The sequence below is a fragment of the Salmo trutta genome, chromosome 36 (genome assembly GCF_901001165.1).
Source record: "Salmo trutta chromosome 36, fSalTru1.1, whole genome shotgun sequence".
In the NCBI taxonomy this organism is placed as follows: Eukaryota; Metazoa; Chordata; class Actinopteri; order Salmoniformes; family Salmonidae; genus Salmo; species Salmo trutta.
The window spans coordinates 34819710-34843047 of record NC_042992.1 but is presented as its reverse complement, the minus strand read 5'-3'; the positions used below and the strand labels follow the sequence as shown (position 1 = coordinate 34843047).

At 45.0% G+C, this 23338-nt stretch overlaps 1 protein-coding gene across 4 annotated transcripts in view; it reads right to left on the bottom strand.

The window, feature by feature from the left end:
• Positions 1 to 2790: 2790 nt before the first annotated feature.
• Positions 2791 to 23338, bottom strand: part of LOC115176156 (microtubule-actin cross-linking factor 1) — a 144662-nt gene continuing 124114 nt past the window's right edge. For 2 of the 4 annotated variants that reach the window (XM_029735983.1, XM_029735984.1), the window contains 23 exons: positions 23070 to 23258; positions 22696 to 22851; positions 21598 to 21804; positions 21326 to 21445; positions 21023 to 21192; positions 20522 to 20681; positions 20074 to 20268; positions 19529 to 19801; positions 19196 to 19384; positions 18982 to 19093; positions 18583 to 18746; positions 18241 to 18403; positions 17769 to 17923; positions 17524 to 17598; positions 17382 to 17402; positions 16036 to 16053; positions 15073 to 15190; positions 14450 to 14512; positions 13923 to 13955; positions 12354 to 12565; positions 6405 to 6515; positions 5377 to 5488; positions 2791 to 5165 (listed from right to left, as the gene is read on the bottom strand). In XM_029735983.1, the coding sequence (XP_029591843.1) occupies positions 4909 to 5165; positions 5377 to 5488; positions 6405 to 6515; positions 12354 to 12565; positions 13923 to 13955; positions 14450 to 14512; positions 15073 to 15190; positions 16036 to 16053; positions 17382 to 17402; positions 17524 to 17598; positions 17769 to 17923; positions 18241 to 18403; positions 18583 to 18746; positions 18982 to 19093; positions 19196 to 19384; positions 19529 to 19801; positions 20074 to 20268; positions 20522 to 20681; positions 21023 to 21192; positions 21326 to 21445; positions 21598 to 21804; positions 22696 to 22851; positions 23070 to 23258 (3273 nt within the window). In that variant the 3' untranslated portion in view covers positions 2791 to 4908. The remainder of the gene's footprint in view (positions 5166 to 5376; positions 5489 to 6404; positions 6516 to 12353; positions 12566 to 13922; positions 13956 to 14449; positions 14513 to 15072; positions 15191 to 16035; positions 16054 to 17381; positions 17403 to 17523; positions 17599 to 17768; positions 17924 to 18240; positions 18404 to 18582; positions 18747 to 18981; positions 19094 to 19195; positions 19385 to 19528; positions 19802 to 20073; positions 20269 to 20521; positions 20682 to 21022; positions 21193 to 21325; positions 21446 to 21597; positions 21805 to 22695; positions 22852 to 23069; positions 23259 to 23338) is intronic. The other 2 variants (XM_029735985.1, XM_029735986.1) reach the window with 2 other exon arrangements.

The window sequence follows — 23338 nt, the reverse complement described above, 5'->3', positions numbered from 1 at the left end:
TGTGGACATTGCATGTACACAGTGCCTTCAGAAAGTATTCACAACCCTAGACTTTTTCCACATTTTGTGTTACAAAGTGGGATTCAAATGGATTTAATTGTCATTTTTAAACAAAATACTCTGATGTGAAAGTGGAAACACTAATGTATCTTGATTACATAAGGATTCAACCCCGAGTCAATACATGTTATAATCACCTTTGCAGAGTGATTACAGCTGTGAGTCTTTCTGGGTAAGTCTAAGAGCTTTTCACACCTGGATTGTACAATTAGTCTTTTAAAAATTCTTTAAGCTCTGTCAAGTTGGTTGTTGATCCTTGCTAGACCTCCATTTTCAAGTCTTGCCATAGATGTTCCAACCGATTTAAGTCAAAGCTGCAACTAGGCCACTCAGGAACATTCAATGTCGTCTTGGTAAGTAACTGCAGTGTACATTTGGCCTTGTGTTTGAGGTTATTGTCCTGCTGAAAGGTGAATTTGTCTCCCAGTGTCTGGTGGAAAGCAGACAACCAGGTTTTCCTCTATTCCGTTTCTTTTTATCCTAAAAAACATCCTAGTCCTTGCCGATGACAAGCATACCCATAATATGATGCAGCCACCACCACACTTTAAAATATGTAGAGTGGTACTCAGTGATGTGTTGGATTTATCCCAAACATAACGCCTTTGTATTCCGGACTTACACTGAGTCTACAAAACATGAAGGACACCTGCTCTTTCCATGATATAAGACTGACCAGGTGACCAGCCTTGTTCACATTGCAGACCTTAATGCTCCAATCAGTTAGGTTTTTCAAATTCGTTTTGGAATACTGACTGTCCAAACAGCAAGTTACAAGTGCCCAAATCGGGTGTGTGTGTGTTCAGACAGCAGTAATTTGCTGACATGGCCATGCTTGTTGTCAAAGTAACGACGGGTGTGTGCACAGTGGTGTAGGCTGATTGCTGTTGGTGCTCGTGGTTCCTATCACTCAGAAGTTATGTAGCAAGCTAAGGTCCTGTCATGGACATTTTCCAGTTGCTTTGAATGTTCAAAATCATAGTGTAAGAACACCTTTAAAGCCTCAAAGGATAAGATGATCCAACTTTCAAAACAAGTCCTTTTTGGCAAGCCACTGCAGTCAACTAGCTAGCCACTGCAGTCAACTAGCTAGCCACTGCAGTCAACTAGCTAGCTGTTTAGCTTTCTAGCACATTCACTCATTTGTTTGTAAACAATTAACAGTCGGGGCAAATAAATCAGATGACCAATCAAGTCGCATTGCCAGGAATCTGATTTGTTTCTGACTTCAAACCACCTAGGAAGGTGGTTTTTAAATGTGGCTTGAAATATCCGATTCCATGTGCTTTTTGGCTGTTCAAACTGCAGGAAAAAGAACAGATTCCAATCGGATATGCAACAAAAATTGGATTTGAGCCACTTCAAACTGCCAATATGAACAAGGCTTTTTTAAATGTAAATTGTTAAATCCACTCCAATCAGTGTAGAGCATGGTTCTCCAACCACTTTCCTTTAGAGCTACAGTCCTGTAGGTTTTTGTTCCAACCCTAATCTTGCACACCTGATTCTAATAATTACCTGGTTGATAAACTAATTCATGTAAGTTACAACTGGGGTTGGTGCGAAAACCTACAGGAGGGAAGCACTCCAGGAATAGGGTTAGAGAGCCCTGGTGTAGATGAAGGGGAGGAGACAGGTTAAATACAGACTTTTAAGCCTTGAGACAATTGAGTGTGCCATTCAGAGGGTGAATGGACAAGACAAAATATTTAAGTGCCTTTGAACGGGGTATGGTAGTAGGCGCCAGGCACAGCGGTTTGTGTCAAGAACTGCAACACTCCTGGGTTTTTCACGCTCAACAGTTTCCAGCGTGTATCAAGAATAGTCCACCACCCAAAGGACATCCAGCCAACGTGACAAGTGTGGGAAGCATTGGAGTCAACATCCTTGTGGTGGGGGGTGCAACTCAATATTAGGACAGTGTTCTTAAATGTTTTGTACACTCAGTGTAAAGTTAAACAGGATGCATGTTTTGAAATATTCTGTACAGGCTTCCTTCTTTTCACTCTGTAATTTAGGTTAGTATTATGGAGTAACTACAATGTTGTTGCTCCATCCTCAGTTTTCTTCTATCACAGCCATTAAACTATGTTTTAAATTCACCATTGGTGAAATCCCTGAGCGGTTTCCTTTCTCTTCGGCAACTGAGTTAGGAAGGACGCCTGTATCTTTGTAGTGACTGGGTTTATTGATACACCATCCAAAGTGTAGTTAATAACTTCACCATGCTCAAAGGGATATTAAAAAGTATGCTTTTCTTATTTTTACCCTACAAATAGATGCCCTTCTTTGTTGGCATTGGAAAACCTCCCTGGTCTTTGTGTTTGAAATTCACTACTCAACTGAGGGACATTAAAGATAATTGTATGTGTGGGGTACAGAGACGAGTCATTCAAAAATCACGATGAACACGATTATTGCACACAGAGTGAATCCATGCAACTTATGTGACTTAAGTACATTTTTACTCCTGAACTTATTTAGGCTTGCTATAAGAAAGGGGTTGAATACTTATTGACAAGACAATTCAGCTTTTCATTTCAGTAAACATTTCTAAGAACATAATTCCACTTTGACATTATGGGTATTGTGTGTAGGCCAGTGACACAAAATCTAAATCAACATTTAGAAAAAAGTCAAGGGGTGTGAATACTTGCTGAAGGCACTGTATGTAAACACACTTCTGCCTCCGAATGAAATAAAAAAATCAATACACAATGACAACTTACATTTTTTTACTGCAAGCATATTTTTAATACAAAAAGAGAACAAAAAAGGTTTATAATCTTAGCTTTTTTATTTTACACAATTGACTTCTAACCCCGCCTCCCACCAACATATTTTCTCTTCATCACAGAGAATAACACCGCATCAAAAGGTGGGTTCCTCTTCGGCGTCCCCGGATCCCCGCCCCCAAAGAGACAATAAATAAATAAAATCACCTCCAGATGACATTTGCGCTCATTAAGTTTTCATATACGTCAGCTCTCACATTAAGAAACAGGGGAGCACATTTGCAGCCATCAAAGACATGACAATTCAAACGCCTGTAAGGAGGGACACTGGGGGTTCAGTTCCCCGTCATCCATATTTGTAGTTTTTTTGTCAACACAATAAGGGCAACCCCCTTTGGTCATGTTCAGGGAGTTGTAGTCATTAGCAAAAAAGGCTGCCATGGAAATCAAGTCAGCTTCCTAGTTGAGTAAAGTTATGTTAAGAAGTAATAACATACAACGTTGAAGAGAGGAGCAGACATTTTCCTTGGTACAAAATATCATGATTTCATTATATTAATACTAATCATTCTCCAAGGTGATGATACAGAACTGAAAAATAAATAGAAATGTTTTCTTAAACTACAAATGCAAAACTAAAACAAATACAACAGGATTATAAATTAACCAGAATGAAAGACATTCACAAATGAAATCTTTGCATACAGTGACGCAAGTCGATGACCTTTGATTCCTGTAACACGTGACGACGACACACGTATACAAAAATGTGTGTTTGCGGCTATGGGGTTTCCAGCGGCAACGTAGGGGGAGGGGCAATGTGGAATTACAGCGATACACCGTCAGCGTGTGCTGGTCTTCAATCTCTAACCGTAGAATTATAGTCGCTTAAATTGTGTGTCCTTACAATCCACTACATTGTTTCACACGGTCATGTTTTTGCTGTTAGTGGGGGTCCCACCAAGAAATAGTGCTTTTCTTCTCAGAAACAGGTTTCATATTATAGGACATGAGAAACCCTCCATTCCATCAAACACACACTCACATACACACCTTTAAAACACACTTCCAATGTTGCAGTGGTTTGTGAGGACATTGCAGTGTGTTTCCCGCCACTTCCACGGTCTCCTGGGCTTGAGGTTTAGGCAGTTAGCTCAGTGCAGGAAGTGGTCAGAGTGGCGCCGCCCAGACACTGAACAGTAGATTCACGCTAGTCTGGATGTTCCCGACCCACAGACATGCTGAAGTGTCATTCCTCTTCACTTCCCAGTCCAGGGCAGGAAAAAAACAAGACGGCAATCATTGCATATTTTCAGTTGAACTCATGGTGAGAAAAAAAAAATAAAAAATGTCCACAATACCCACAATCCAGTTCTTTTGAATGCCATTCTCCAGGAAGTTCTGAGTCATTTAATCTCTCCCCTCAATGTGTGTGTGTGTGCTTCAGTTCTGTGCGTGTCAGTGTGTACATACACAAAGTAGTTACAAGGCTCTACCTAACGTTCTCTGGAACTCAGATTAGGTAAAAGTAAGGACAGAAATGTGTAACAGTAAGGCAGCATTATGTTGGTTGGTTGTCGGTTCAAATTGCTGTGGCTTTCTCTACAACAGTCTAGCACAATCCCGTTACGAGACAGAGCACACAGGAGACTGGAAGGCAAACTGGGATCTGGGTTTTAAAAGGGGAAAGTTCTGTTCCGTCTAAGTGCACGAACCCGACACCCCCAGTGAGTTTTTTTCGAGTGTGTGTACGAGGGAGGAAAAGAGAGATGTCTTCCCCTTTCTCTCTCTCCCTACCCTTCATACAGTAGTCTTGGTGCATGAATCCCATGCAAGCCCTATGGATGGACGTTTGGATCAAATGTGACACCCAATATGGCCGCCAGTAGTCTGTTCACTATAGAGCGTCTCTTCGAAAGGGAGATGGTGCGTTCTACTTGATCTAATTCTATAGTCGGGACATCTTCCCTATTTCATCATGGCTGGTGTTTTGGGGGGCCGGGGAAGCCCTTGGAGTCAAACCAGACGGATAGTTAGATGTATGACGCTGTTATGTTGACGACTATGGTTGGCTGTATGACATTTTTATGACGTCTTTTTGACATCTCCTTCACTATTTCTTCCCAGAAGCGGGTGTCTTGGGGCTTGGGGCCTTCTTGGAGATGGTAGGGATCTTGGAGGGCTTGGCCGCTCCTGGGAGCCGGGGGGTGTCCGAGGTGTCCGAGCAGGCCGAGCGAGTCTCCAGGAGCTCAGAGGCATCCGAAGCATCGCTGCCCCGCCGGCTGCTTGCCCTGCTGCCCGCTCGGCTGCCCGCTCGGCTGCCCGCCCGGCTGACCGGACCACTGGCCCCCGATGGGGTACGCTTGGGGTCTGAGAGGAGAAGAAGAAGAGAGAGGGAGGAAACAGGGAGGAAGGAGGAGGTTAAGTGTAGGTAATGAGGGATAGAAAGAGAAGAATAGAGAAAAAATATATATATTTAGTCTCATTTTAATTATGGGAATCATATGTTCCAAGAGAACAAAACTAGAGGACTGAAAATAGGAATCAAAACTGGTATGAAAAATCAGGACTTTGTTCTTACCGGTACGTCCAGGTTTAGTAGAAATGGGTGTAGCTCCTCCATTCTCTCCAGTCAGAGACCCTCGGCTGGAGTGGAAGGTGGGCCTCTTCAGCTTGGACCCCGACGCTGCTCCCTATATATATATGTCAGACACAGGGAATGTCAGGCAGTGGCAAACTGTGGCACTGAAAACATTAAAAAAGGTCCAATGCAGCTGTTTTTATCTCAATATATAAATATTTCTGGGTAACAATTAAGTACCTTACTGTGATTGTTTTCAATTAAAATGGTCAAAAAGAAATAAAAATAGCTTCTTGGCAAAGAGTACTTTCTCAGCTAGTATTTTGCTAGGACTGTCTGGGAATGGGGAGGCATAACTGAAAATGTGCTGTTATTGGCATAGAGGTTTGGAACTCTTATTGGTCCAACTCATTTACCGCATGGAGCTGTCGCCAATGGAAGGCCAAAACAGGCAGTCTTTTCAAATAACTCTTACACTAAAAGGGCTTTATCATAATTTTCACAATTTAACAGTTTTCCAACCACAGTGTGGAAATATATATAAAACACAGGAAATCACATTTTTGACTCCACTGGGCCTTTATAAAGGTAGACTCTACAACATGACATCATCATACACAACAGGACGACTTCCTCATTACACACATCAACCAAACCGAGTAGAAATCTGCCAAGGCTGCCACACTATTGGCTCGTCCCAATTTGAGTCTTGAGGCATGTCGACATTTTGGAAGTCAACAGTGAATTTGAATGTTGTTGATGTTCGTAAGAAGGATGTTGCCCTGTTGTGTATGATGATGTCATTTTGCTGCATCTACCTTTAACATGAAAACAAGATATGGTGCAAATATATTCAGTTTGAAAGCTGAATTTCAATGTCACGTCACTTATATCCTCGTGGTCCCATTGCACAGTGTGCACTACGCAGTGTGTATGGCCACCCGTGAGTGAGCGATTGTGTGTGTACGTTAGTGCGTTATTAGTTCGCTGGGGCTTGGAAGGGGTGGCGGGAGGAGTCAGTGTGTTACCTCATGCCCAGGGGTGGTGTGGTCGTGGTCTGGGCAGGACTGGCACTTGGTTGGTGTTGGAGTTTTACTGTGTGCCAGCCAGGGCTTGGCATAGCCACGCGAGTTTGAGGACTGGGATCAGCAAAGGGAAGAAGGGAGGGAAGAAGGCAGCCAAGGGGAATAAAAAAAGGAGGAGAAGCAGGAAAGTAGAGCAAAGGAAAATAGGGAAAGGGAGAAAGGGGAAGGAGGGGAGGCAGGTAGTGTAGTGCAGTGTGTTTTTGGTGCGACAGCGGATGGATTTAAAAACGCAGGACGAAAAACAGTGGAGGGAGTACATTTTTCAAGCGAGGTTAGCAGGGGGTGGATGGAGGGATTTAGGAGACAAAAGAAAAATACAAAAACAAAGAACAAATAAAAATCTCACAGTTAAGGACGTAGGTGATTGCTGTTGACATGCAGAAACAGGGGAATTCCCATTTCAACACAGACACACATACACAATACAAAAATCACACGACTAACAGAGACTACACAACTAATGATCAGTGACCACAAAACAGATGATTATGGGTATTCTAGCTTCATGCTTTGTCCTCCAAGACTGGCTGCACCTTGGCTGGACTGCTACACTAATTAGAGTTCAATATATATGCTTATTTACAGTATCAGTTTAAAGTTTGGACACACCTACTCACTCAAGGGTATTTCTTTATTTTTACTATTTTCTACATTGTGAAATAATAGGTAAGACGTCAAAACTATGAAAAAACACATAGGGAATCATGAAGTAACCAAAGAAGTGTTAAACAAATCAAAATATTTTTTACATTTGAGATTCTCCAAAGTAGACACCCTTTGCCTTGACAGCTTTGCACAATCTTGGCATTCTCTCAACCAGCTTCATGAGGTAGTCACCTGGAATGCATTTCAATTAACAGGTATGCCTTTTTAAAAGTTAATTTGTGGAATTTCTTTCCCTCTTCATGTGTTTGAGCCAATCAGTTGTGTTGTGACAAGGTAGGGGTGGTATACAGAAGATAGCCCTATTTGGTAAAAGACCAAGTCCATAATATGCCAAGAGCAGCTCAAATAAGTAAAGAGAAACGACAGTCCATCATTATGTTTAGACATGAAGGTCAGTCAATACGGAAAAAGTCAAGAACTTTGAACGTTTCTTCAAGTGCAGTTTCAAAAACCATCAAGAGCTATGATGTAACTGGCTCTCATGAGGACTGCCACGGAAAAGGAAGACCCAGAGTTACCTTTGCTGCAGAGGACAAGTTCATTAGTTACCAGCCTCAGAAATTGCAGCTCAAATAAATGCATTACAGAGTTCAAGTAACACAAACATCTCAACATCAACTGTTCAAAGGAGACTGCTTGAATCAGGCCTTCATGGTTGAATTGCTGCAAAGAAACCACTACTAAAGAACACCAATAAGACTTGCTTGGGCCAAGAAACACGAGCAATGGACATTAGATGGGTGGAAATCTGTCCTTTGGTCTGATGTGTCCAAATTTGAGATTTTTGGTTCCAACCGTCGTGTCTTTGTGAGACGCAGAGTAGGTAAACAGATGATCTCCGCATGTGTCGTTCCCACCATGAAGCATGGAGGAGGTGGTGTGATGGTGCTTTGCTGGTGACACTGTCAGTGATTTATTTAGAATTCAAGGTACACTTAACCAGCATGGCTACCACAGCATTCTGCAGCGATACGCCATCCCATCCGGTTTGCACTTAGTGGGACTATAATTTGTTTTTCAACAGCACAACAACCAAAAACACACCTCCAGGCTGTGTAAAAGGCTATTTGACCAAGAAGAAGAGTGACGGAGTGCTGCATCAGATGGCCTGGCCTCCATAATCACCCGATCTCAACCCAATTGAGATGGTTTGGGATGAGTTGGACCGAAGAGTGAAGGAAAAGCAGCCAACAAGTGCTCAGCATATGTGGGAACTCCTTCAAGACTGTTGGAAAAGCATTCCAGGTGAAGCTGGTTGAGAGAATGCCAAGAGTGTGCAAAGCTGTCATCAAGGCAAAGGATGGCTACTCTAAAGAATCTAAAATATATTTTGATTTGTTTAACACTTTTTTGGTTATTACATGATTCCCTATGTGTTATTTCATAGTTTTGATGTCTTCACTATTATTCTACAATGTAGAAAATAGTAAAAATAAAGAAAAACCCTTGAATGAGTAGGTGCGTCCAAACTTTTGACTGGTACAGTATGTATGCATGTACAGTGGGAAGAAAAAGTGGATTTCCGTATAAATTTGACATACAATTTGATCTGATCTTCATTTAGGTCACAACAATAGACACAGTGTGCTTAAACTAATAACACACAAATAATTGTATTTTTCTTGGCTATATTGAATACATAATTTAAACATTCACAGTGTAAGTTGGGAAAAGTATGTGAACCCCAAGGCTAATGACTTCTCCAAAAGCTAATTGGAGTCAGGAGTCAACTAACCTGAAGTCGAATCAATGAGACGAGATTGGAGATGTTGGTTAGAGCTGCCTTGCCCTATAAAAAACACTCACAAAATTTGAGTTTGCTATTCACAAGAAGCCTTGTCTGATGTGAACCATGCCTCAAACAAAAGAGATCTCAGAAGACCTAAGATTAAGAATGGTTGACTTGCATAAAGCTGGAAAGGTTACAAAAGTATCTCTAAAAGTCAGTCCACGGTAAGACAAATTGTCTATAAATGGAGAAATTTCAGCACTGTTGCTACTCTCCCTAGGAGTGGCTATCCTGCATAGATGATTGCAAGAGCACAGCGCATTATGCTCAATGCGGTTATGAAGAATCCTAGAGTGTCAGCTAAAGACTTACAGAAATATCTGGAAGATGCTAACATCTCTGTTGACGAGTCTACGATACATAAAACACTAAACAAGAATGGTGTTCATATGGGAGGACACCACAGAAGAAGCCACTGCTGTCCAAAAAAACATTGCTGCACGTCTGAAGTTTGCAAAAGTGCACCTGGATGTTCCACAGCACTACTGGCAAAATACTCTGTGGACAGATGAAACTACAGTTGAGTTGTTTGGAAGGAACACACAACACTATGTGTGGAGAAAAAAAAGGCACAGCACACCAACATCAAAACCTCATCACAACTGTAAAGTATGGTGGAGGGAGCATCATGGTTTGGGGCTGCTTTGCTGCCTCAGGGCCTGGACAGCTTGTTATCAGACGGAAAAATGAATTCCCAAATTTATCAAGACATTTTGCAGGAGAATGTTAGGCTGTCTGCCAATTTAAGCTCAACAGAAGTTGGGTGATGCAACAGGACAACGACCCAAAACACAGAACTATATCAACAACAGAATGGCTTGAACAGAAGAAAATACGCCTTCTGGAGTGGCCAAGTCAGTCCTGACCTCAACCCCATTGAGATGCTGTGGCATGACCTCAAGAGAACGGTTCACACCAGACATCCCAACAATATTGTGGAACTGAAACAGTTTTGTAAAGAGGAATGGCACAAAATTCCTCCTGACCCGCAACTACAGAAAACATTTGGTTGAGGTTATTGTTGCCAAAGGAGGGTCAACCAGTTATTAAATCCAAGGGTTCACATACTTTTTACACCCTGCAGTGTGAATGTTACCACGGTGTGTTCAATAAAGACATGAAAACATATCAATTTTTGTATGTTAGTTTTAGCAGACTGTGTTTGTCTATTATTGTGACTTAGATGAAGATCAGATCACATTGTTTGACCAATTGATGCAGAAATCCAGGTAGTTCTCAAGGGCTCACATACTTTTTCTTCCCACTGTGTGTGTGTGTGTGTGTATGTATACACACACACACACTTTTCCATTTTGACCTAGACTATAGTAACCTGACTGATTGAACATATGACTAGAGGTATCACACTTAGGATTCAGTGGTATATAAGAGAAAGGCCGGAGAGGTGTGTTTCATCTGAACTTAGACGATCAAAATTCATCCCCCTATGACTGTAATAGACACACAGGGATGACACATTAATACAATGAAGAATCAATGTGACAACAACCATTGTGAGAAAGTGGGTGAGAGATGGGCCACCGAGACCTGGCGACAACAAAGACTCTGACATGTGACTGATACTGTATGTGACTATGACTGACTGTAGTTTGTGAACATGTATTGTAGTGTTGTTATGCATGTGTGTAGTGTACGCTTGCAGGTTCCATTCTAGTCTCGGTTTCCATTGGGAACACTTAGACACCATGTTCACTTTCCTTTCCCAGGGCGATCAAAGTAGCTTGTGTAATTGCTCAGCCTATATTCAAGACACGACCGATCTTTGTGACAAGAGTTCTACTATAACTAACATGGTAACAGTCGTATGACGTGAAGAGAAGCAGGGAAATTTAGGGGCGATATAGTTCAGTCAGCTACAGTGCATTGGGAAAGTATTCAGACCCCTTCCCCACATTTTGCTCGGTTACAGCCTTATTCTAAAATTGATTAAATAAAACATTTTCCTTATCAATCTACACACAATACCCGATACTGACAAGGTGAAAATAGAAATACCTTATTTACATAAGTATTCAGACCCTTTGCTTTGAGACTCGTAATAGAGCTCAGGTGCATCCTGTTTCCATTGATCATCTTTGAGATGTTTCTACAACTTGATTGGAGTCCACCTCTGGTCAAGTCAATTGATTGGATATGATTTGAAAAGGCACACACCTGTCTATGTAAGGTCCCACAGTTGACAGTGCATGTCAGAGCAAAAACCAAGCCACGAGGTTGAAGGAATTGTGGGCAGAGCTCTGAGACAGGATTGTGTCGAGGCAAAGATCTGGGGAAGGGTACTAAAAAATGTCTGCAGCATTGAAGGTCCCCAAGAACACAGTGGCCTCCATCATTCTTAAACGGAAGAAGTTTGAAACCACCAAGATTCTTCCTAGAGATGGCCGCCTCGCCAAACTGACCAATCGAGGGAGAAGGGCCTTGGTCGGGGAGGTGACCAAGAACCAGATGGTCACTCTGACAGAGCTCCAGAGTTCCACTGTGGAGATGGGAGAACCTTCCAGAAGGACAACCATCTCTGCAGTACTCCACCCATCAGACCTTTACGGTAGACTGGCCAGATGGAAGGCACATGACAGACCACTTGGTGTGAAGCATGGTGGTGGCAGCGTCATGCTGTGGGGTTGTTTTTCAGCAGCAGGGACTAGGAGACTAGTCAGGATCGAGGGAAAGATGAACGGAGCAAAGTACAGAAAGATCCTTGATAAAAACTTGCTCCAGAGGGCTCAGGACCTCAGACTGGGGCAAAGTTTCACCTTTCAACAGGACAACAACCCTAAGCACACAGCCAAGACAACACAGGAGTGGCTTCGGGACAAGTCTTTGAATGTCCTTTTGTAGCCCAGCCAGTCCGGACTTGAACCTGATTGAACATCTCTGGAGAGACCTGAAAATAGCTGTGCAGTGACGCTCCCCATCCAACCTGACAGAGCTTGAAAGGATCTGCAGAGAAGAATGGGAGAAACTCCCCAAATACAGGTGTACCAAGCTTGTAGCGTCATACCCAAGAAGACTCAAGGCTGTAATCACTGCCAAAGGTACTTCAACAAAGTAATGAGTAAAGGGTCTGAATACTTGTCATATTGTAAATGTGATATTACAGCTTTACATTTTTTATACATTTGCAAATATGTCTAAAAACCTGTTTTTGCTTTGTCATTATGGGGTATTGTGTGTAGATTGATGAGGGGAAAAAAACTACTTCATCAATTTTAGAATAAGGCTGTGATGTAACAAAATGTGGAAAAAGTCAAGGTCTGAATACTTTCCAGATGCACTGTAGCTCCAATAGAAAACAATACCATATTGGGTCCACCCATGATGAGTACACCGGTTCTGTCAAGTTGTCATGGCCTGAGGAGCTTTCCCGTTCGAGTAATTGTATTTCTATGGGGGAGAATGGGGTCGAGGGCACTTACCCTAGAGGAGGCGGTGGGGGTGGCGGGAGCAGAGGGCAAGGATGCGCAGCTATGTGCGCTGTGCGAGGCCGAGGAGGAGGAGCGGGTGGGTGAGGCCGTGCGGGAGCCGGGTTTGGAGCGCCGGCCCCGGGAGCGGAACGCCGCCAGGCCGTGGGAAGCACCCTCCGGAAGGATGAACTTCTCACGCAGCTCCAGGTTGGTACGGCCTCGGGCTGGAGTGAGGGAAGAAGGGGAGAGAAAGAAAGAGAGAGAGAGAGAGAGAGAGGAGAGAAAGACAAAAAAAATGGTCAAGTCTCCTCAACTATGGCTGCAGTACGTATCTAGGAACAGTGCGAGGCAGAGAGTCAGTGCTTCCTCGGCGAGTCACTGCTCTCAGAGTCAGTGTGGTCAAGTCAGTGCTAGGTTGAGTGGGGCGAGGGGAGGGTTGGAAATCAGAGGCAGTGAAGTGCACTTCCGGTGGCTACTTTTAAGTGGAGGAGGGAGTGAGTGTGTAGTGTTTGTGGCGGTGCAGAGGAAGGCGGCAAAGCATCCTCACACAGAGGTCATTCTATCCAAACTGATAGGAAGACGCTCAGCAAGAACGGACTTTAACAGTACCCTTGTATTGCTACAGCCAAACTACTAGAACAATATTTACATTTGAGTCATTTAGCAGAGCGACTTATTGGAGTGAGTGCAGACATTTTCATGCTGGTTTATATGGTTATATAGCTAGAACACAGAGGTACGTCTGTAAGCCAAAGCACAGCCTCTCTTTTCTCACTGAGGGCGTCGCTCTGTTGACGCCTTCATCCTTTCCCCCTAATCCATAACCCGTGCGTTCGGTGCCAAATATGTGCGGCATGCCTGGTTATGCTCTTGGGGGAGCCCCAATACAGTACCAATGGGGACTCCCCTCCCATAGACACTCATAGAAGCATTCTTAGACAAGATGGTGCAGCAGCCCCAGCACACAACACTCAGAAAAGCCAGCCACAGTGAGAGAGAGAGAGAGAGAGAGAGAGATGAGAGCGCTGCAGTTAGCATTAGCAGCAGGGCACTGGAGCCGCGGTCAGTAGCCATACCCAAGGCGGGACACGCCCCCTCAGTCATCCACTAGCAACAGCAGCAAGACCAGTCAATAATAAATGGGTGCGCGCCCTGTAATTACGGTCCCCCAGCGAGCCAGGTGCACCCTCTAATTCAGTCCCCGCCCACCATCACATTTAAAAGAGCCACTTCAAGCGCTATTAGAAGCCCAGGCTGGCTACACCCAGGTCTTAGACGGTCTCTGTTTTTTTTTTATGGGACTGGCCCGTCAAACTATGCGGCCATTTTGGATCCACATGGCAACCATCACCACCAAGACCAGGGCTGGCCAAACCCTGTTTTTGAGTGGGAAGCATGATGCGGACTGGCACACAGACAAGACTTAGACATGTGTATACATACATATGCCCAAACAGACACAAACACAAGGACTAGAGTGAGAGATTGAGCTGGATGGCTAGATGGATGGTTGGACGGACAGAGTGAGAGAAATGGAGGGATGGACAGTGGAGCAATGGAAGAGAGAGGGAGTGTAGGTACCTCTGCAGCAGAAATAGCCAGGAGTGACCGTCACTGAGAGACACAAGAGACAACGTGAAATAGTGGAGTGCTCACGGTGAGATGGAAACACACACACACACACACACACACACACACACACACACACACACACACACACTTCCCTCTCTCACTTCAACACAGAGGTGAACACAGAAGACAGTGGCAAAGAGAGTAAAAAATACAGGTGAAGTCCCCAAGGTTGAGGGGTTGAGGAGGTGAGCAGGTGGACACATCAGGGACCAAAGTGACCAAAGTGACAAGTGGCTGAAACAACTTTAAAAACAAAACAAAGACACAGGTCAATGACTTGGACCTATTAACCTGTGATAGGGATCCCCTTGTGCTAGCATTAGCATGTAGCCAGAAAGGGTAGGAACGTTAGTTCAGTGTCACAGTCAGCAAAGCACAGCAAAAAGCCCAAACCAAAAAACAACCAAGAGGGAGTGAGAGAACGGAGAAGAGGCGGAGGGAGAAAAGGGGGAAAGAGAGCGAGAGAAAAACCCAACCTATACGAGATGAAATGGTGCTACTGGAGTCGGAGCGAAGGATCTTAAGTCCAGGATGTTGCACTGGAAGGAGAGAGAAGAGGAGAGAGGGAAGAAGGGAGAGGGCAAAAGGAAAGGTAAGGGAGGGAGAGAACTGAAGATCATGCACCGTGCAACACTACTTTGAAAGAAGGACTGTGTGGCAGGAGAAAGAGAGAGAAAGAGAGAGAAAGAGAAAGAGAGAAAGAGAGAGAAAGAGAGAGAGAGAGATGGAGATGGAGACGATTCAAGCCCGTCTTCTCAAAGAACTATCACAGAGAGGGATGAAGAGGAAAGAAGGGATGATGATGGAGAGAGAAAGAGGGAGAGATTGCTCTGAGGAGCACACCAGACAGACCGTAGACGGCTTTGGAAAAGACAGAACTCTGAAAACCTGAAAGGTTATATGTACTGTATATGTCCGACTACGTCTAGTTTAAACAGTTGACCATCGTACCATATATTTATTTACCATTTGTCCCTCTCGCAGTGTATCCAGTGGCTTGCATTTTGTACTCTGTATTTGTGTGTGTACATACATTCCGTTTTTGTATGTACTCATTATTTGTTTGTATGTGCGTGTGTCTGTGCATAAATAAACTCACCTCTGCAGGGATCGTTCTTGACCAGGAACTCGTCCAGGGCCATCCAGCCCCCTCCGACCCGCACCATGACCGTACTGCGCAGGATACGCACCAACCGCAACTGCTGCGAGTCACCAAACTGACACAGCAACGGAGAGGAGGAGAGAAAATGAAAAGTGGGAGAAAGAGAGGAATTCAGTAACAAAGTATAACGATTAAGAATCCAAAGCCATTATACACAGCAGCCCATACTAATCTGAGCAAAAGTATACGCCACTCCATGCAAATTATACTCCAACACCCATGCACTGATGATACCACTAAAATCACCTATTTGTCAAAAGCCCAGCTTACCCAACAATCAAAAACAAAAAAAAAATGTTCAAATAGTAATCTGAGATATTTAATTCTACCTAATACTCAACTTTGTTTCATGCAGAATGACATTTACACTTCAGAGAGTTACTATGGTAAACTGCTCCATCACCCAGCAAGCGGAACTCTATGAAACAATACCAAGTCAGAACTATCTTTGATTAGCCTGGCTGTTTGTGCCATCTAGTCAACTCTTTGGTAATTTATGGTCATTGTGACAATGACCATAGAGTTGGCAAGACAGCACAAAAACAGATACGGGACCAAGATTGATTTATAATTACTCTCAGAACAGCATGATTTCACCAAATCCCCCAGTCCAAAGCCAATAGGATCGGGTATTATAACCCTTATCATTATAACCCATTCCAGTTTGCCAAATCGATGTCATTCTCAAAACTAGTCTTCCAAATCTGCAAAATCACACCCAGAGAAACACCTCAATGCCCTATGAAACCCACTTCCATGATTCGCACCAACAGTGTAGCGCTACATTTGATCGGTCACCATGGCAGCATTTTTTTTTTGTGGCGTCCAATTGAGGCCACTGCATTGGTGGAGATCCAGGAAGCGGATTTCAAAAGGACCGAACACGCGAGTCAACTTTACCTGGTTTCCAAGGAAGAACTACAATAAATCCAGCAGACGTGGAGGAGGAATAAACAAAGAGAAAGAAGAAGAGAAAGAGTGAAATAACATGTAGAGACAAATATTTCAAACTCAACCTGTCATTGGATAAGAGCTCTTTTGGATAGGGTAAGCTACAGTTTGTTTCTCTATGTTCTATGTACACATACTGTATATCCTTCACTAAGACTTTCTACAATTCATTCTGTAGTTACTTGTCTCCTAGCCATTAAAACCAACCATACAATCTGCCTCGAAAAGCAAAAGGATGCAGTGGAATTTGAATGATGATGATCCTATTTCCTATTTCCTATCTGATCCTATTTCCTATCTGATAGCGTGGTTAAAGTGCCACTAAACTGCCACTCGAAGACAAACCAAGATGGATAAGTCGATGAAGAGTGAAGCCAGACAGACAGACTTACGCAAGAACAGTCAAGACAGACAGAGAGGTGTGATGTCATGTGACTCAAGCTCAGTGCAGTTAGTTTGTAGCTCGGTCTCTCTGGCCAGACACCGGATATCATTAACCCATGGAAAATGATGATGTAGCTCACGCAAAACAGCAATGGTAGTAGTTGCTAATTCTGGAGCTGTGATGGTGTGTAAGTCATATTTATTATGGTTATATTAGTTTGTTGGTGGGAAGCACACACAGCATATCAATCCCATAGTGCTGTGACTAGAGATGTGTACAGAGAGATATATGTTAAAGAGCATTGGGGGTGCAAAACATACGGCCCCGCGGGCCAGATGCGCCCCGTGCGACGCTCTTTTTTGGCCCGCCGGTTTCTTAGTAATTATCAATAATGTGACAACCTTGTTATAGGAGTATATGACAAAGCTTAGAGAAGCTTGCTTACAAAGCCGGTGTTTCCATGGATACAGATGAGTGCTACTGTTATTGGCTAGCATTTAAATACGTGAGGAATGGAGTGATGTCATTTGTTAGTTCAACCACAGCAGTTATTGGTGCTCAAAGAAGTAGTGACACACAGCCAGCATCATAACAATAACTATTGTGTGTCCAAAATGGCAACCTATTCCCTATATAGTGCACTACTTTTGTCCAGGGCCCTGGTCAAAAGTAGCGCACCATGGTCAAAAGTAGTGCACAATATAGGGAATAGGGTGCCATTTTCAGACGGAGCCCTAGACCCACCATGACTGCAAATGCAACAACTTCAAAAAAATACACATTCTTAACATTACCAAGATTCACTCCGTCAAGTAGCATCTGAAAACGGTATTTCGCTAAGTAGAAGCTGTCGAAGCTATTTCTTTAATAATAACACGTCCACACCACTGTAGCCTCAGGTGTAACTCACCTTGTAATTGCTCTGGCCCATCTGCATTTAAAAATACAATATCTCATACCTAATACTAAGTCATAGTACGCAGACAATATATAATAATGTGTTCATTAACTGTTGGTAAATGTATACAGTCACTGGCTGGAGGAGGACTTACTCTGTACTTGTTCTCTCCTATCTGCTCCACCTGGAACCTCTTGGCACATTTACACTGTGCCACCTGTCTGGTCACCTGCACAGCGTGAGAAAGGAGAAAGAGGCAAAGTCATAAGGCTGGCTCCATTAACCTCCAATTTAGGAGTTGCTATTGGACTGAACAAGTCAACGGCCCAGCTTTGTTGTTCAAAATAAGTGTGTCATTTTTAATATCTGGGTATATACGTGTGTATGTGTGTTCCTCACCTCGTCTTCTATCTTGTCAGCGTCGGTGGTGGGCCGGTAGGCGTCCTTGTTGGGGTGCAGCGCCGCCACAAACTCGTAGTAGTCGATGTAACCGTCTCCGTCCTGGTCAAAGATGTCTGCCACCGCCGTCATCTCCAACCTGCTGGTGGGGAACTCTGCACAGCACAACCAACAGTCAGGAAAAGATGTAGGACTTGTGACCGAGATGTAGGACTTGTGACCGAGATGTAGGTCTTGTGACCGAGATGTAGGTCTTGTGACCGAGATGTAGGTCTTGTGACCGAGATGTAGGTCTTGTGACCGAGATGTAGGACTTGTGACCGAGATGTAGGACTTGTGACCGAGATGTAGGACTTGTGACCGAGATGTAGGACTTGTGACCGAGATGTAGGACTAGACTACAGTTTAAGTTGGAGCAGGCTATGGGCAAAGAACAGCGCTAACGATGTGTAGCTAGCTCTGAAGAACATACTTGAGGCCAGGATGCCGTCGATGAACTCCTGGCGAGTGATCTTTCCGTCCTGGTCCTTGTCGATGCGTCTGAAGAAGTCCATGACGCGCGACTTCTTGTGGTTCATCCAGCGCATGTACTTCTTCCTCCACACGTCAAAGTCAAAGTTGGCAAACTCTTTCAGCTGGGGACAAAGACAATGGACAGAAATGTGAGACAAATGAGGAAGAGCAATATCCTTAGAGGAAATCCTGTGTCTGTTTTGACAAGACACCATACAGGAGAAAAAAGAGGTCTGAAACTCGGTCTCCAAGCCCTCTACGGTTCTAATAGGGTAGATCGAGGGACGCTACAATACAGTACCTCTTCAAGCCTGTCGAGGGCGTCGTTGAGCTTCCGCTGGCGGTCGAGGGCAAGCAGCCACACCTGCTGCCACCTTGAGCATAGCTGGGTCAAGCGGGGGTTGCCCCCGGCTACTTGCATCGCCGCCTGTTGTTGCTGCGGTTGTTGCTGCTGCTGGTTTTTACCTGTAGGGCGAGGAGCGAGAGGTGTCATGATTACGGCGCATTACATGGGTTTAAATGTTGAGGACACTTGATGGAACATTTGACCATCTCCTTCAGTGAAGTCTGTCAGGATGGATTGTGAATAGGCACCCACTGTATATCTTCGCTTTTGCATTTCTAGGTAAATGTGTATTCATATGTATTTAGTATAATATAATATCCATGCATCTCTGGGAGGTAAAATAAGGTAACGCACGAGCTCCTCTCCTCTCAGCTAGGCTGCTAGGGGCCTCTGCTGGTTTCCTCTTGTAAGTCTTGGTCACTTTGTCCACGTCAGGCTGCTTCCGGGTCATCTCCTCCATAAACACCTGGGAACAATAGGTTGATGTGAGACACAGCCAATCAGAAGGAGTGATAATTATAATAGCGACTTAGCCAATGAGGGTTTGAGAAAAGTAGGCTCCTCCCACCTGGTGTTCTGTGATGAGTGTTTTGAGCTGAGGGATGTCCTGTGGAAGGGTCTCTCCGTCACGCTGGACTAGGGTGGTCTCCGCCCACTGCAGCCATGACAACAGCTCCTCCAATAGCGTGGCGTTGTTGAGCAGCTCTGTCAGAGCAGTCTCCAGACGCTGCTCGTGCTGTTTGGCCCATGTGAGGACCTGTAGAAGCCAAATGCACCAATTAATGGGTGAAATACTATTTTATACAATTTCCATGACTCTTTGGCCCAGCAGGACTTTAAAATATTTACCCCCCTCTCTTATCTCTCTATTCATCCCACTCTCCTTCTCCAGCCCGCCTACCTCTTCAAAGCGGGAGCGGACGATGGTAATCCAGTGTTTGATGGTGGTGATGCAGTCGGCGTGGCACGTGGTGAGGATGGCCTCGCCCTGGCCCGCTGCCCGGTTCACGTCGGTCCTCTTCTCCTCCACCGTGGCCATGAAGTTCCGGTGGGTGTGGAGCAGCGTCTGCAGAGTCTCCGCCTCCTCAGGCAGCACGCCACGGAAGCGCAGCGTCTGCTCTGCCTCGGACAGCCACTCGAGAAGCAGCTGCACGGCCATGCGGAACTCCTCCGCCTGAGAGAAAAGGACGACAGAGGGAGGGATCATTAGAAGGAATGAGAAAAAGGTTTTCAGTTTTATTGAGATGCTGCGGTCCAGTTGAAGGTACTATACACACCGCACTGTGCTTGCACAGATACCATTAATAAAATAAAAGATGGACTGAAATGATTTGTAACTTTACATGAGATTGTCATAAAAACGATATTTTGTACTTCTAAGTATTGTGTTAACACATAAAAACAATAGAAATGGCCCAGCCACTTGGCTTCTTCTTCCTAACTGACCTGTTTGAGGGCGTGCTGGAGACGGGTCTGCTTGGTGACGGACAGGGCACAGACTGTGTCCCAGCGGTTGCTGAGCTCTTGCAGCTGAACTTTGACCCAGGCGGTGTCGTCGCGGCCCGTCTCCATCAGTTCTCTGGCTGAGCGCTTCAGGGCGTGGACACTAGTGGTCCTCTTCCCCAACTCCTTCTGGAAGGCCTGAGGAGACAAAACCAAACAGTGGTCAAACATAGAAATAATGTTAACCTAAACACAGAGCAGGGCGATAAAATATTATGAATGAATATATACTACATTAGCCCTCAATAGGGAAAAAAAAATAGTTATGTTTGAGAAATACATTTTCAAATTGAATGTTGGTTGGGCAATGCGGCGCTGGGCAAATAAATGAATGGATTTTTTAACCAACGGTAACCAATAGTCTAACATTAGCTGTTACATGCAGAAATACCTTGTGTGAGTCCATGAGGTTGGAGACCAGGTCCAGGTCTCCGTGGACTGGCAGGTCTTCAGCCAGCTGGGGTTCTACACGGTACAGCCAGTCCACCAGGGCCTGCAGGGCCTCCGCAAACTGACCTGAGAACAGCAGGGCCTCCTCTAGCTTGTGTTGCCTTGATGAGAGACGGAGGGAAAAGTCAGTTGTCACATTACATTGAAATTGGAGCCATCGTTATTTTAACTTTGCTTTTATGGTCCAGTATTCTATGTGGCAGCATCCTAGAGAGCTACTGAGTTTGCAGGCTTTTGTTCCAGCCCTGCTTTAACAAGTTTGTTTAAAATAATCAATCAATAATAGTGGGGTTCAATCAGGACCAGAATTAGCGGAATCAGGTGCGTTACTTAGTGCTGGAACAGAAACCTGCACAATCAGTAGCTCTCCGGGACTGGAGTTGGAAAACCCTACCATAGTATTCATTGTAATAAAGCAATTGGCATGGAGTTTTCCCCTCACCTCTCAACACTCTTCCCACAGACGGTGTCCCACTTGTCCCTGACCTCCCCCAGTAGGTGGTCTAGTTTCTGGGTGTCTTCGGGCAACGTGGCCTTGTCCCTCATGGCCTTACCAGACCTCACTGTGGTGTCATACACCGGCTGCTTCGAGCCCAGAGCCTTCTGAAACTCCTTTAGGGGGGGGGAGAATGGCACAAAAGAGCAGAGGTTCTACATTATGCAGCTTAATCATATATTGTGTTCGTTGTGTGTGAGATTTGCTCAGAATCCATGCGAGCCCCACACAGTAAGACTCCTACTGTACCTTGTGTTTGGTCAGTTGTACTTTGATCTTGTCTGGCTCGTTGGAAATCTCCAGCTCCGAGTCTAGCCGGCTCTCAGCCTCCTCCAGCCAGTCTGACAGTTTCCTCCAAGCCTCATGGAACTGGAGGGAGGGAGAGAGAAACTGCTTGACCATCTCTAATTGATTTGTAGGGTGTTTTCTGAAACAAAATGCCTGCCGCGTAGTGTCCAATTGGTGAAGGGTAAAGTGAGTTACGTACATGCGGAGAAAGCATTTCAAACCCTCTCTCATACCTGCTTGGCCCTCTTGCGGGCTTCGTCGAGGTGTCTACCGCGGTCCAGGGACCTCTGCACCAGCTTGTCCCAGCGGGCCTGAACACTCAGCAGAAGGTTCTTGATCAGAACCACGTCCTGCTTTATACTGGCGAAACGCAGCTGGGAGCCGGCCTTCTCCAGGGCCAAAACCTGCTCCCTGTGGGTGTTCACCTCATTCACAAACACCTGGGGGGAACAGAGATCGACAGAGAGCGTGTTAGTCGTATTAGTCCCTCGTAACAGCCTTAACATTAAATTGATTCGCTAATTTGGGTCTGGGTGCCATGATTTCAGCTGTATATGCACATGCTCATCAGCACATATCAGCTAACAAAACGGAAGGGAGTGGAGGAAGGGAAATGTATTAAGTCTGCAAAATGTCTGATGAATATGATGGGTCAACTTATCGTTCACTTATATATTGTTGCCAGATAAACTGCAATACTACATTTGAATATATTTATGTGAATTACAGTCAAGTATATTCTATCCTTTTTTTCAGTTTTAATGTTACTCCCTTTTTCTCCCCAATTTTGTGATATGCAATTACGATCTTGCCTCATCGCTGCAACTCCCCAACGGGCTCGGGAGAGGTGAAGGTCGAGTGATGCGTCCTCCGAAACATGACCCGCAAAACCGCGCTTCTTAACACCAGCACGCTTAAGCAGGCAGCAAGCTGCACCAATGTGTCGGAGGAAACACCGTTCAACTGACGACCAAAGTCAGCCTGCAGGAGCCCGGCCCGCCACAAGGAGTCGCTAGAGCGCGATGAGCCAAGTAAAGCGATGAGCCAAGCCACCCCAGCCAAACCCTCCCCTAACCCGGATGACGCTGGGCCAATTGTGCCCCACCCTATGGGACTCCCGGGCACGGCCGGTTGTGACACCGCCTGGGATCAAACCCGGGTCTGTAGTGACGCCTCAAGCACTGAGATGCAGTGCCTTAGAACGCTGCGCCGCTCGGGAGCCATGTATTCTATCCTTGTATTCACCAATACAACCCCACCTACCATAGAAATGAATGTCAATCACGCATAGCATAGGATCTATATTCTTCTATGGTGCCTAAATTGCCCACCTTGTGTTCGTCTATCTGGAAGAGGACGGTGTCCAGGATGAGGGAGGGGGCCTGAGCCATGTTGAGGGTCTGCTCAGCCTGGGTCAGCCAGTTGATGGTGTCCTGGAGGGAGGACTGGAACCCTGTGGCCAGCGACACCGCTTCGTCCAGCTTCGCCTAGGGTGGGGGGTGGAGGGGGAATGGTCAGTGAAATGGCTGATGGTGATATTGAAAATCGCTCCTGCAACCTCCTATGTAAAACAGTGTTTTTTTATCTGTGAAAATCTATAAATGTATACATTTTATTAGGTACCTAATTGCATACATATACAAATACACATGCTCATACTTATAGCCCTTCATTCCTGTCTCAGAACAGAAGCTTCTTCTCTTACCCTGCGGTCATCCATCTTGGTGTTGAGGCTGGCCCACTTGTTCTGCAGCAGGGCCAGGTTCTGTTGGGTCTGGGTCGTGCCAGCCCCGGGGCCGCCCTCCTCCCCCCCGCGGGACAGCAACATGGACTCTCCCGCGTCCAGCAGCCGGTTGTACTGCTCAGCGCGCCGGACCAACTGGGTCTGGAGCTCCTATGGAGAGACAGACGTTTTCAAAGGGTTGAACGGATGAACAATGAATAACCTTGATAACGAATGGTAAATATGTGGCT